General features: G+C 34.6%; 2 protein-coding genes across 2 annotated transcripts; both read left to right on the top strand.

The window, feature by feature from the left end:
• Positions 1–1,655: 1,655 nt before the first annotated feature.
• LOC138834193 (olfactory receptor 4P4-like) lies at positions 1,656–2,585 on the top strand. The gene has a single exon (XM_070032945.1). The coding sequence runs from the start codon at positions 1,656–1,658 to the stop codon at positions 2,583–2,585; it is 930 nt and encodes a 309-aa protein (XP_069889046.1).
• Positions 2,586–9,910: 7,325 nt separating this feature from the next.
• LOC138834192 (olfactory receptor 4P4-like) lies at positions 9,911–10,840 on the top strand. Its single transcript, XM_070032944.1, has one exon. The coding sequence runs from the start codon at positions 9,911–9,913 to the stop codon at positions 10,838–10,840; it is 930 nt and encodes a 309-aa protein (XP_069889045.1).
• The last annotated feature ends 1,849 nt before the right edge of the window (positions 10,841–12,689 follow it).

Genomic DNA, 12,689 nt, shown 5'->3' with positions numbered 1-12,689 from the left:
TTACCTTCATTATCATAATAAGTTTCATCTGAATCAACAAAGGTAAGATGAAATCATGTCACATTCTGTTAAAATAAGGAAATGTAAAATATGGATGAAAATATACATTAAATACACTAAATACATAAACTATATGGTTACATTTTACAAGGCAAAAAAGTAAAAAGTAAACAAATGCCAGCTAAAGATTACATTTAATGGTGTTGTTTTTATTTGTTTATTTATTTATTTATTTTGTTGGTTAGCCTGGGCACTGTCCCTCAGCTCAAGGCTCAAGGCTAGTGTTCTAGCACTTGAGCCATAGTACCACTTCTGGATTTTTCTGCTTACCTGGTGCTGAAGAATCGAACCCAGGGCCTCATGCATGCGAGGCAAGCACTCTACCACTGAGCCATCTTCCCAGCCCAATGGTGGTGTTTTTAATGTATGTTCTTCCCGCATGGTATAACCCTTCTTGTCACTGTATTTGATTCGGATGCCCTGCATCCTGTATATAAATTTTCTAATTTTGGGAGAAGAAGGGACATAACAAAATAATGAAATAAGGATACAGGTTCACCCATTTTAACAATGAGACATATGAGATACTATATTGAAAATGAACTTTACAGCTTGGGAGGGGGTAGTTGAAGGGGGGAGGGACGAGATGGTAGGGTAAAAATAAAGGAGGAGGTAACAATGCTAGATAGGAAATGTACTCATTATCTTACTTGTGTAACTGTAACCCCTCTGTACAGTACCTTTTCAATAAAAACATTTAAAAATGAAGTAGTCTACAAATAAAAAGTTAATCACTAAATTTTAAACTTTACTAATAGACTGTCACATGTCATTTAAATCATTGTGTGCTCATGCTTATATATTTCTTCCACTGGTTCACCTGGTCATGATGATTTCACTGGTTGTTAAACTCTTCAAGGGTCACAAAAATATAGTAGAATAAGTCTAGAATCGACCAAATAGTAGAATGTCCTGTTTCACAAGACCACATAATTTCTTGTTTTCCAAAATATTTACACTATCTGAAAGTAACAGATGAGGAAAATTCCAGAGCTGATACAAGGTTCTCAGGTGATCAGTTTATTTTACTCTTTCCTATTTCTCTTTATCTGAGTTACCACTGTACTAAAATCTTGTTTAGCATTTGTCTAATGTTTCAAATGTTACCACATTCTTCTATAAAATTTCCCAATACCAAATTAACAAGAAAATATTTTTGTTTTCATTATAATTAAATCTCTTCACTTGAGTTTCGATGTCCCCACAAAATTCACAGTAATAGGAAAACTACATCACTTAGAATATACTTGAGACATTTTTCTTATCTTAGGAGACCCAGTCATTACTGTGATTTAATCATATCCAAGGTCCCAATATTTCTTTTATTTTTCAAATTAAGATGAAAGTATGTTACATTATTAAAGACTGAATAAATACCTAATAGTCACAATTAAAATATAATAAATATGTACAAATTATTTGTATGAGATATAATCAGAAATGACAATGTCTCCATCAGTCAAACATAATTGTTATCATTCCATAGCTGTTAATTTAAACTTAGCATAGTTTTGTTATCGTGATGTTCCAGTAGGCAATTTGCAAACTCAAATTTACTTTTGCTTACAGTACAAGTGTATACCCAACATAATTACATGGAAAACCAAAGAAACTTTTCAGGATTCATCCTTCTGGGACTTTCTGATAACAAGAACATACAAATGTTTTGCTTTGGGCTATTCTCATTTTGTTTTATTGCTCTGCTGGTTGGAAACATCCTGATACTTATTTCAATTTTCTGTAGCCCTCTTTCACAACAACCAATGTACTATTTCCTTTGCCATCTGTCCTTCATGGATATCTGCTACACGTCTAGCGTTACACCCAGATTGATCGATGGCCTTCTAGAGGGAACCAAAACCATTTCCTATGGTTATTGCATGCTACAAGTCTTCACCATGCACTTCTTTGGATGTATTGAGGTCTTTATAATTACAGCCATGGCCTTTGATCGTTATGTGGCCATCTGTAAACCCCTCCATTACCTGCTCATCATGAACAGGACCAAATGCCATCTGCTGGTCTTTGCTGCCTGGGTTGGTGGGGCTGCCCATTCCTTCCCACAATTGTGTATGACCATCCAGTTGCCTTTTTGTGACTCCATTGAAATCGATCATTACTTTTGTGACATTTTTCCTTTGCTCAAAATTGCCTGTACTGATACATACATTACTGGGATCCTTGTGGTTGCCAATTCAGGAATTATTGCGTTGGTGACGTTCATTGTTTTATTTATATCTTATGCTATTATTCTATTCCATTTAAGAAATCACTCTGCAGAAGGAAGACGCAAAGCCCTCTCTACCTGTGGCTCTCATATCACTGTGGTAATCTTATTTTTTGGTCCTGCAATCTCTTCCTACCTTAGACCTCCTGTCACTTTCCCTGAGGATAAAGTGATGGCGCTATTTTACACAATTATAGCTCCTATGTTCAATCCTTTAATCTACACCCTGAGAAATGGGGAGATGAAAAATGCCATGCGAAAAGTTTGGTGTCATGCTCTTTTGTCAATGGAAGCCTAAGGCAAATTAGTAGAAATTAATTAGTTAAGCAGCTTACAGAAAAAGAATGAACATTAGGAGAGAAATAATAGCTAGAAACCCTTTACCCAACTTTCACATTTTACTCCCTTTAATGAAATCAGGGAAGCACACAAATGAGTCACTTTAAAGTCACAGGTTATGAGCCAATACTATATTAATAAGAATATCTCCGATTTTTAGGTTATTTAAGTGCTGAGTAGCATTCTTTTATGACAAGTACATCTGAGCCAAAGTGTATAATAAAAGTTTGCTTTGCAAGTCTGAAGTAAGGCATATTACAAAATATTTAAATGAGAGTTTTATGTAAAGCTCTTGGCTTGTAAATGATCAAAGAGCACACATATCTTTTGTTAGAAAAGAGAAACTGAAATTCATAATGAAAATACTGTTATAATATTTTCATTTGCATCATTAAGGGAATTCAGAAGTCAGTTGTGCAACAGGAAAGTCACACTATCATCTGTTGTGAAGTCAATCTTGCATAAACTCTCCTGATTTAAGAGTGAAAGAACACAAAAGACTAGAGAAAAGCATTGAAGTTCAGTCAATAACTGAAGATACTGAAAATGCCAACATTACAGCTACCATTTCAAATTTAAGTGCAATTCCCCTAAAATTACCACTAAAATATAATGTGTTTTCCTAACTCTCATTCCTAAAGTTAGTAAGGAAATGAATAAAAGGTCTGAGATCCTCTGCTACAATGAACAATAAAATAGCAAAAAAAGAATTTTATACACTCTAATGATTGCCATGTCATCAACCAACTAACTGCATTATGATAGTACAAAGAAACGGTGAAATCATTTTTAGTTGTCTTATTCTGAAGCAACCAGGATATCTTCCATTATTTAAAAGAAAATATCCTTTTATATTTAGTCAGTAGATTGCAATTAAATATTAATAGGAAGTAATGAAAAATCATGGAAGACAATTATATATATATATATATATATATATATATATATATATATATATATATATTCCTTACTGAAAGAAACCATTATGAAAGTGTCTTCTTTGGATTGTTTATATAAAAATCTCCATACCTGGGCTGGGAAGGTGGCTCAGTGGTAGAGCACTTGCCTTGCATGCTTGAGGCCCTGGGTTCGATTCCTCAGCACCACATAAGCAAAAATGAAAAAAAGAAAAAAGCCAGAAGTGGTGCTGTGGCTCAAGTGGTAGAGCGCTAGCCTTGAGGTGAAGAGCTGAGGGACAGCACCCAGGCCCAGAATTCAGGCTCCATGACTGGACCTCCCCAAAAAAATCTCCATACCTCCCATTAAATTTTGTGTAAATTCAAAATTGCTCTAAAAATAAAATTCATCCATCATGATACATAAAGAAGATACATAAACAAGCCTACAATTATAAAATGAGATATATCTGATAGGTTTTCTAGAAAACATCACTGAATGTGTTTATGTATGTGGTGAAATATCAAAATGTGAATTTTTAGCCATCTGTAGTAGTAAGGGACATCCTGTAAGGGATAAACTGATCTTGACTCAAAAACTAAACAAAATCAGCAGGCTGTGGTAATAGCAAAAAGGAAAAGCATCACTCTAGTAGGTATGATAGTGTGGGTTCAATTCCAAGTGTCACACAGAGAAAGAATACAAGGAAAGAAAAAAACAGTAAAAGGAAAATGAGAGAAGAAAGAAAGGAGGGGGAGAAAGAGGAAGGAAGAAAAAGAAGGAAGGAAAGAAGGAGGAAGGAAGGAGGGGAGGAAAGAGGAAGGAAAGAAGGAAGAAAGGAAGAAGCAAGTAGAAAGAGATGAATGAAGGAAGAAGGAAGAAAAACAAAATTTAAGACAGCCACTATCTAAACCAATATTGAAGTTCCTCTAACAAATAACAATATAAGTCTAGTCATACCAGTTCTTAGAATATATGAAATAAATTAAGGAATATATAAATACCTAAGATTTCTATAGTTAATACACACACACACACACACACACACACACACACACACACACACACACACACACACACACACACACACACAAACAAACACAGCACAATAAACCAAACTAAATGATTTGAAAAGAATGAGAAGAGGGAATGTGAAGACAGGCTAACAGGCTGAATATGATCAGACTACACTATTTACATTTACATAAACATCACAGTGATGAGCCTCAGTACAATGAATTTATGTCAGTAAGAATCATAATATATGATTTTGAGAAAGATTATTATTATTTTAATTTTTTGTCAGTTGTGTGGCTTGAACACTGGGCCTGGGCACTGTCCCTGAGCTCTTCAGGTCAAGGTGAATTATGCTCCACCACTTGAGCTGCAGCGTCACTTCAGGTTATCTGGTGGTTAATTGAAGATAAGAGTCTCGCAGACTATCCTGCCAGAGCTGGCTTTGAACTGCAATCCTCAGATCTCAGCCTCCTGAGTAGTGAGGATTACAGGCATGAGCCACTGGAGCCTGGTGAGAAACATTATTTTTGAAAAGTAGAAAATAAATCATTCGATTATATGGCTTGTTAATCCTACTTCTGGATATACATCCAAAGGAAATAAAGTTACCATACAAGATGATACACACATGCCCCTATTTACCATGGTACTATCTGCAATAGCTAAGATAGAAAATAAGCCTAGGTGATTATGAGCAGATTTATTGAATATGTACAATGCTCTTTATATGCATGCCCTATGTTTTTATATATATGTGTATATATTTATACCCTAGATATTCACAAACAAATGTATATAACCTATATATTTACATACATATATAAACAACAAAGTGTTATCCAGTCATAAACTAGAATGGAGTACTCTTTGCAGCAAAATAAATGGAATTGGGTCACATTCGGTCAAATAAAATGATTGAGAATATCACTGAGTGTCATATTTTTTCTTTGTTGTGTTGAAACTAAAAGAAAACTCAGAGAAATAACATCATTTCTTCCTCATTTGAAGTCTCATAATAGCCACTGTGTGGGTATGCATGTATGTATGTATACATATGCAAATAGATATATCCATACATGTGTGCATACATGCCACACACCACACTCTTACTGATTCATACTTGGGTGGGAGCATATGTCATATACAAAACTTGACTATGGTGAAGAGTTCTATAAATATAAATATTCAGGATTCTGTTTCACATGATTTTTGTTTTTCAAGTCGTTTAGTCACATACCAAAAAGTAAGATTGTTGGGTCATGTGGAAATCTTCCTTTAGTGTTTTGAAATTTTCAGCTTAAAATTTTCTATAAATCTGCTAACTTACCTCTTATCAGTGGGATACAATGGTTTCCTGCTTTCACATTCTCAACAATATTGTTATTCTTCATCTTTATGTCAGTAGTTATTCTAACAGGGGTGGGAAAATATCTCATGATGGTTTTTACAATTCGAGACATTGAGAATTTCTTTTTCTGTTATCCTCATCTATTGGTTATCAAAGGAAAGCCTATCAAAGATCCCTGTCTTATTTATTCATTATTTATTCATTCATTGATTTACTTATTTATTGTTTGCTACCAGTCTTGGGGGTTGAGCTCAAGTCCTGGGCACTGACCCTGATCTTATTTTGCTCAACCATTAACTCCACTTGAGCCAGAGCTCCACTTTGGGCTTTTTTTAAAAGTGGTTTATTACTGATAAGAGTTTCATGGACTTTCCAGCCTGGGTTGCTTTTGAACCACAATCCTCAAATCTTAGCCTCCTGAATAGCTAGTATTACAGGAGAGAGTCACCAGTTCCTGGCCCCATTCCTATTTCTTGATAACATTGCTTGGTTTTCTGTACTTTTTCCTTTCTATAGACCAATACAATTTACCATAGCTATACATTTACTTGTATTTGCTTTAAAAATACTAATATCTACAATGAATAAAAAGCTTCAATAATTAAACTCATATTAACAAAGACTGTAGTTAAGAAAGGTGTAAAGGAGTTGAAGATACATTTCTGTAAGATAAAGTACAAAATGCTTAATATATACATGAAGAAAAGTGCAAGATTCTCAACCATAAAAAATGCAAATGAAAATATCAATAAAATTTTATCTCACTGCAATCAGAATGGCTAATATCAAGCAAACAAACACGACTCAATGTTGAGGAGAATGAAAGATCAGAGACCCTCATACTCTGTTGGTGTGAATGTAAATTACTGCAGCCAGTGTGGAAACCAGTATGGAGGTTTCTCAAAAACTAAAAATAGGTGTAATTACCTTATGATCTCATGATCTTGCTTTTCCACTCCTATATAAAATTTGAAAGAAGATAAATCAGTATTAATTGACATACTTTCATACCCATATATATAGCAGGATTGGTCACAGGAGCCTAAGTATGGAATCAGCTTAGGGAAAAAATACCAAAGAATGAAAAAAGAGGCATGTGTATAATGAAGATTATCAGCTGTACAGAAGTATGAAACTGCACATTTATAGAAAAAAAGATGGCATTTGAAATGAGCTTGTCAAGTAAATACACCAAATGAGAAAGACAAATATTACCTTTTCTCTATCATATGCAGAATTTAGTCTTTAGAAAATGAATAAAAGGAGTAAAAAACAGGGACTTCCATAGATGGGATTTCCAGTGAAATTGAGAAAACAATAAGAAAGTGTAAAGACATATTAATATAATCCAAGTATTTTATACACATGGTGAATGTATGATTTCAACTATACAGTGTAAGGGTATATGATGTTCAGCATTCTCTGATTTCTCCTCCTTGTTTATCATTCCACAACCATCAACTCCAGGTTTGCTCTGCTATCAAGACACTTGGTACAATTTAGATCTTGGAGGTGACAGATGCTAAGTATCTCTCTACATGCTTGTTTAAAAGTAATGCACAGTTAATATGTACCTTTGATTCTCTTGGACATTTACCATGTCAGAATCATGAGGCCAAACCTAGCAGTTTTAAACTGCATTAGTTCCTTCTATTTTTTTCAGAATGATGCAAGAGAGAGCACTCAGTTCCTGAATTGCATTGTCTGGTTATCTAATTAGAGCCTGAAGAGAAACAGTGCCAGAAGTAGGCTAATCTAAATGTAGAAAGTATAGTTTCTCAGAGACTCTTGGGGAAGTTTCCATGGTCAGTGTCTAGGCAGCATCTGGCCAGAGTTTCTTAAAAATTCCTTGGGAATATGAATCATTGCAGCTTTCCAAACCTTGCAATGATACTTAACTAGATATCTGGCTCTTTTTAGAACCATCTCTGCAGTTACAAGTAAAAAGTATCAATTCTTAGTGCTTTACATGTCTGCTACTATTTTAAGTATGTCAAAATTCTGTTTATTCTTATTCTGACTTCCCATACAATATAATCAATATTTTTACCTAATTAAGGTACTCAAACTCTTAATCTTTATTTTTCATTATTTTATTTTGTTTTGTGTCAATCTTGGGGCTTCAACTCATGACCTGGGTGATGTCTCTCAATTTTTTCTGAACTCTAAAATCCTACCACTTGAGCCCAGCTCCTCTTCTTTGTTTTTGGTGGTAAATTGGAGATAAGGAATCTCACAGACATCCTGCCCAACCTGGCTTCAAACCTGCATCCTCCTATCTCTGCCTTCTGAGTCGCTAGGGTTACAGCTGTAAGTCATTATCACCCAGCATCTGTTTTTATGATATATTCATTCCTGACAGTTTTGATGAACATCATTAAATGATGGTCACTTCCTATAAAAAAAACTATAGAAACTTCAAATTGTCAAAATTTCCAAGATATTTGGAGAGGATTACTTTAGTTGTTTTTGAAAAGCTGCTTTGCAACCCTGCTTTATTTTATATTTCTCTACAAAAGTATAACAGGAAAAGCAAATATCAGAGGAAGGATTCTTTCTGACAAAGCCTGGAGGTATCCAATTCTTCACTCAGGCCTGATAGTCAGAGAATGACATGGACCATCTGAATTTTTAGATAGTCAAAAACTGTTGATTATACTCTACTTACAGATTGTATCATTTAGTTCTAAGGCATTTTTATGTGGAATAAAGGATAATTTTGTTGGTATAAAATGCATTATCACTTTTACTTTTCTTTGGGAATAATTTTAGGCAGGATTTCAGTTAATAGCTGAAGTATTAAAGGTGTTTTAAACTGGATATAATTTTCATTTTTCCCTATTACCAGACTTCTATACATTCTTCATGTTCTCATCAAGGAACTGAAAACTTTTTGTTTGAGAGTATCTACATAAAAAGAATTTATCAATTTTGAATTACCTCCATCATCATCATAAGTTTCATCTGAATCAGCTAAGGTAAGATGAAATCATGTAACATTCTGATAAAATAAGAAAATGTAAAATATAATGAAAATGAACATTGTATATGCTAAATACATAGAAATATATAGTTACATTTTAAATGACAAATAAGTAAGAAGTAAATAAATCTGGCTACAGATTAGTTTTAAGAAATGGCACATAAAGAATAGTCTTTTACTAGAATTTAAACTTTATCTACTGTGTGTCATTAAAATCATAAGATGCTCATGCTTATTTATTTCTTCAAATACTACACCTTGGGTATGATAATGTCACTGGTTGTTAAACTCTTCAAAGGTCACAAAATACAAGAGGAGAGCAACTGTGGATCAGCTAAGTATGAGAATATTGTGTTTCACAAGACCACATTAATCCTTGTATTTCCAAAATATTTACAGTATCTGAAAGTAATAGATGAGGATAATATTCACAGAGAGCTGTAGCTCAAGGCTCTTGGTGGATCAGTTTATTTGGCTCCTATTTCTCTTTATCTGAGTTACCTTGTGCTAAAATCTTGTTTAGCAATTGTCTCATGTTTTAAATGTCACCACCATATTCTTCTATAAAATTTTTCCCAACATGAAATGAGACAAAAAATTATTTGTTTTCATTATAATAAAATATTTTCACTTGAGTTTCAGATGTTCCCATTAAGTTCACAGTAACAGAAAAACTATACTACTTAGAATATAGTCAAAAGAGTTTTCTTATCTTAGGAGACATAGTCTTTACTGTGATTTAATCATATTCAGGGTCCCAATATTTTTCTTAATTTTCAAATTAAGATCTAAGTAGCTTAAATAACTAAAAGTAAGATTGAAAAAAAACTAATAGTCCCAATTAATGTATTATAAACTGGTACACAGTTGTACATATTAGACATAATCAGAAATGACAATGTGTCTGTCAGTCATAGATAATTATCATTCTTTGCTTGTTGGTTTAAAATTAATATATGGTTGTAATTATCTAGAGGCTAAATTTTAAACTTAAATTTATATTTACTTTCAGAAATAAGTATAGTCCCAACATAATTACATGGAAAACCAGAGAAACATTTCAGGATTCATTCTTCTGGGACTTTCTGATGACAAGAATATACAAATATTTTGCTTTGTGCTCTTCTCATTTTGTTTCGTTGCTCTGCTGGTTGGAAATGTCTTGATACTAATTTCAATTTTCTGCAGTCCTCTTACGCAACAACCAATGTACTATTTCCTTTGCCATCTGTCCTTCATGGATATCTGCTACACATCTAGCGTTACACCCAGATTGATTGATGGTCTCCTAGAGGGAACTAAAACCATTTCCTATGGTTATTGCATGCTGCAGGTCTTCACCTTGCACTTCTTTGGAACAATTGAGGTCTTTATAATTACAGCCATGGCCTTTGATCGCTATGTGGCCATCTGCAAACCCCTCCATTACCTGCTCATCATGAACAGGACAAACTGCCATCTGCTGGTCTTTGCTGCCTGGGTTGGTGGGGCTGCCCATTCCTTCCCACAATTGTGTATGACCATCCGGTTGCCTTTTTGTGACTCCGTTGAAATCGATCACTACTTTTGTGACATTTTTCCTTTGCTCAAAATTGCCTGTACTGATACATACATTACTGGGATCCTTGTGGTTGCCAATTCAGGAATTATCACATTAGTGACTTTCATTGTTTTATCCATATCTTATGCCATTATCCTATTCAATTTAAGAAATCACTCTGCAGAAGGAAGACGCAAAGCCCTCTCTACCTGTGGCTCTCATATCACTGTGGTGATCTTATTTTTTGGTCCTGCAATCTCTTCCTACCTTAGACCTCCTGTCACTTTCCCTGAGGATAAAGTGATGGCACTATTTTACACAATTATCGCTCCTATGTTCAACCCTTTAATCTACACCCTGAGAAATGCAGAGATGAAAAGTGCCATGCGAAAAGTTTGGTGGCGTGCTCTATTCTCACTGAAAGCCTGAGAATAATTAGTAGAAATGTGCTTTCTGGGTAGCAGATAAAGATAAATAGTAGGTGAGAAATTCTTTGTCCATCTTTCACAATTACTCTCTTTAGCGAGAAGAATGACAGCACATAAATTCGTCACTTTAAAGATACAAGCCATCAAACTGTATTATATTTACAAAAATAGAACATAAGAAAGAGAAAAAGAAGAAAAAATCAAAACATAAAAACAAATAGAACGAATGGCAAAAAGAGAAAATTATCAAGCTCAGCATACCTTATGAAGGAAAGTAAATTAACACAGCCACTATCTAAATCAGTATGGAAGGTCTTCTAACAACTAAAAATAGAATTCTCACATGATCAGTCATACTAGTTTCAGTATATACCAAATAGATGAATAAACATGTAAACAAATCCCTCACATGTTCTTCATGGCATTATTAATTATAACTAAACTTTGAAAACAGACTAGGTCAAATCAATAAAGGAGTGGATAAAGAAAATATGGAATGTGGGCTGGGAAGGTGGCTCAGTGGTAGAGCGCTTGCCTTGCATACCTGAGGCCCTGGGTTCAATTACTCAGCACCACATAAGCAAAAAAGAAAAAAGCTGGAAGTGGCACTGTGGCTCAAGTGGTAGAGCACTAGCCTTGAGCTGAAGAGCTGAGGGACAGCTCCCAGGCCCAGAGTTCAGGCCCCACAACCGGACTCCCCCCCCCCAAAAAAAAGAAAAAAAGAAAATATGGAATGTATAAACAATGCTATTGTCATTGCAAATAAAAATTTCTTTGTTAGCCAGTAAATGGATAAAATTTGAGACTTGTAGAGGTAACCTAGCATGGTATTGGCATAAAAGCCCATATAGGGTTTAGAAAGAAATGTATATGTCCTGAAACAACTGATTCTTAGCACAGGGGCAAGAAAACATGCTTTGGCGGAAGAAGAATAGATTATCATGTTGAGGAGGATACATTAAATCAGAAAAACAAATATGACCTGGGTCACATAGAATCCTCATATAGAAAATCTAGACCTACAAAACACAAAGAACAACTATATGGCCTGATTGTGAAAAGGGGACTTGTCAAAGGGAGGGTTATGAGAAGAGAACAGGACTGAAGTAGTGTTTGTATACAAACACACACACACGCACACACACACACACAGAGGGAATAATAGACTCAAGTAAACAATTTGAAAAGAAGAGTGTTAAGAATGGCTAATAGAGCCCAGATGCCCCTCAGTAGATGAATGGATCAAGAAAATGTGGTATATATACACAATGGAATTCTATACCTCCATCAGAAAGAATGACATTGCCCCATTTGGAAATGGAAAGACTTGGAAAAAATTATATGAAGTGAAGTAAGCCAGGCCCAAAGAAACATAGGTCCTTTATTTGCAATAAGGTTTCCCTTATTTTCAGTAACTAGTATATGTCTGAGACAAGCAGAAACGGTCAGATAAGTTGATGTTAGGCAAAATGAACCCAAAAAGATAAAGATTCAAATGGTTTCTTCTTTCTTGTGATTGTTTCTAACATATTTATAAGATATTTCTTTGTTGCTTTGTGTGTCCCTCCCCAATGGTATAACCCCTGTTTTCACTGTATTTGATGTTGGTATAATTCATGGAGGGGAAAGGAAAAAACATATTGTTTAAATAGGGATACAGGTGGACCCATTGCAACAATGAGATGTACAAGTTGTTATGTCGAAAAATGAACTTTACAACTTTGGTGGGGAGGGGGAGAAGGGAGAAGGGGGGGGGAGGGTGGGAAGGAATGGGAAGGGAAAACAAAAGAGGAGACAACAATGCTTGATAAGAAATGTACTCATTACCTTGCCCATGTAAAATAACCTTT

The sequence above is a fragment of the Dipodomys merriami genome, unplaced genomic scaffold, assembly GCF_024711535.1.
Source record: "Dipodomys merriami isolate MVZ:Mamm:240054 unplaced genomic scaffold, mDipMer1.0.p SCAF_21, whole genome shotgun sequence".
Classification (NCBI taxonomy): domain Eukaryota; kingdom Metazoa; phylum Chordata; class Mammalia; order Rodentia; family Heteromyidae; genus Dipodomys; species Dipodomys merriami.
The sequence above is the reverse complement of the archived record's forward strand: the minus strand, read 5'-3'. Positions and strand labels throughout refer to the sequence as shown.

Bases quoted from the DNA above. Each gene is read 5' to 3' on its own strand.
- LOC138834193 (XM_070032945.1), top strand. From the start codon at position 1,656: ATGGAAAACCAAAGAAACTTTTCAGGATTCATCCTTCTGGGACTTTCT.
- LOC138834192 (XM_070032944.1), top strand. From the start codon at position 9,911: ATGGAAAACCAGAGAAACATTTCAGGATTCATTCTTCTGGGACTTTCT.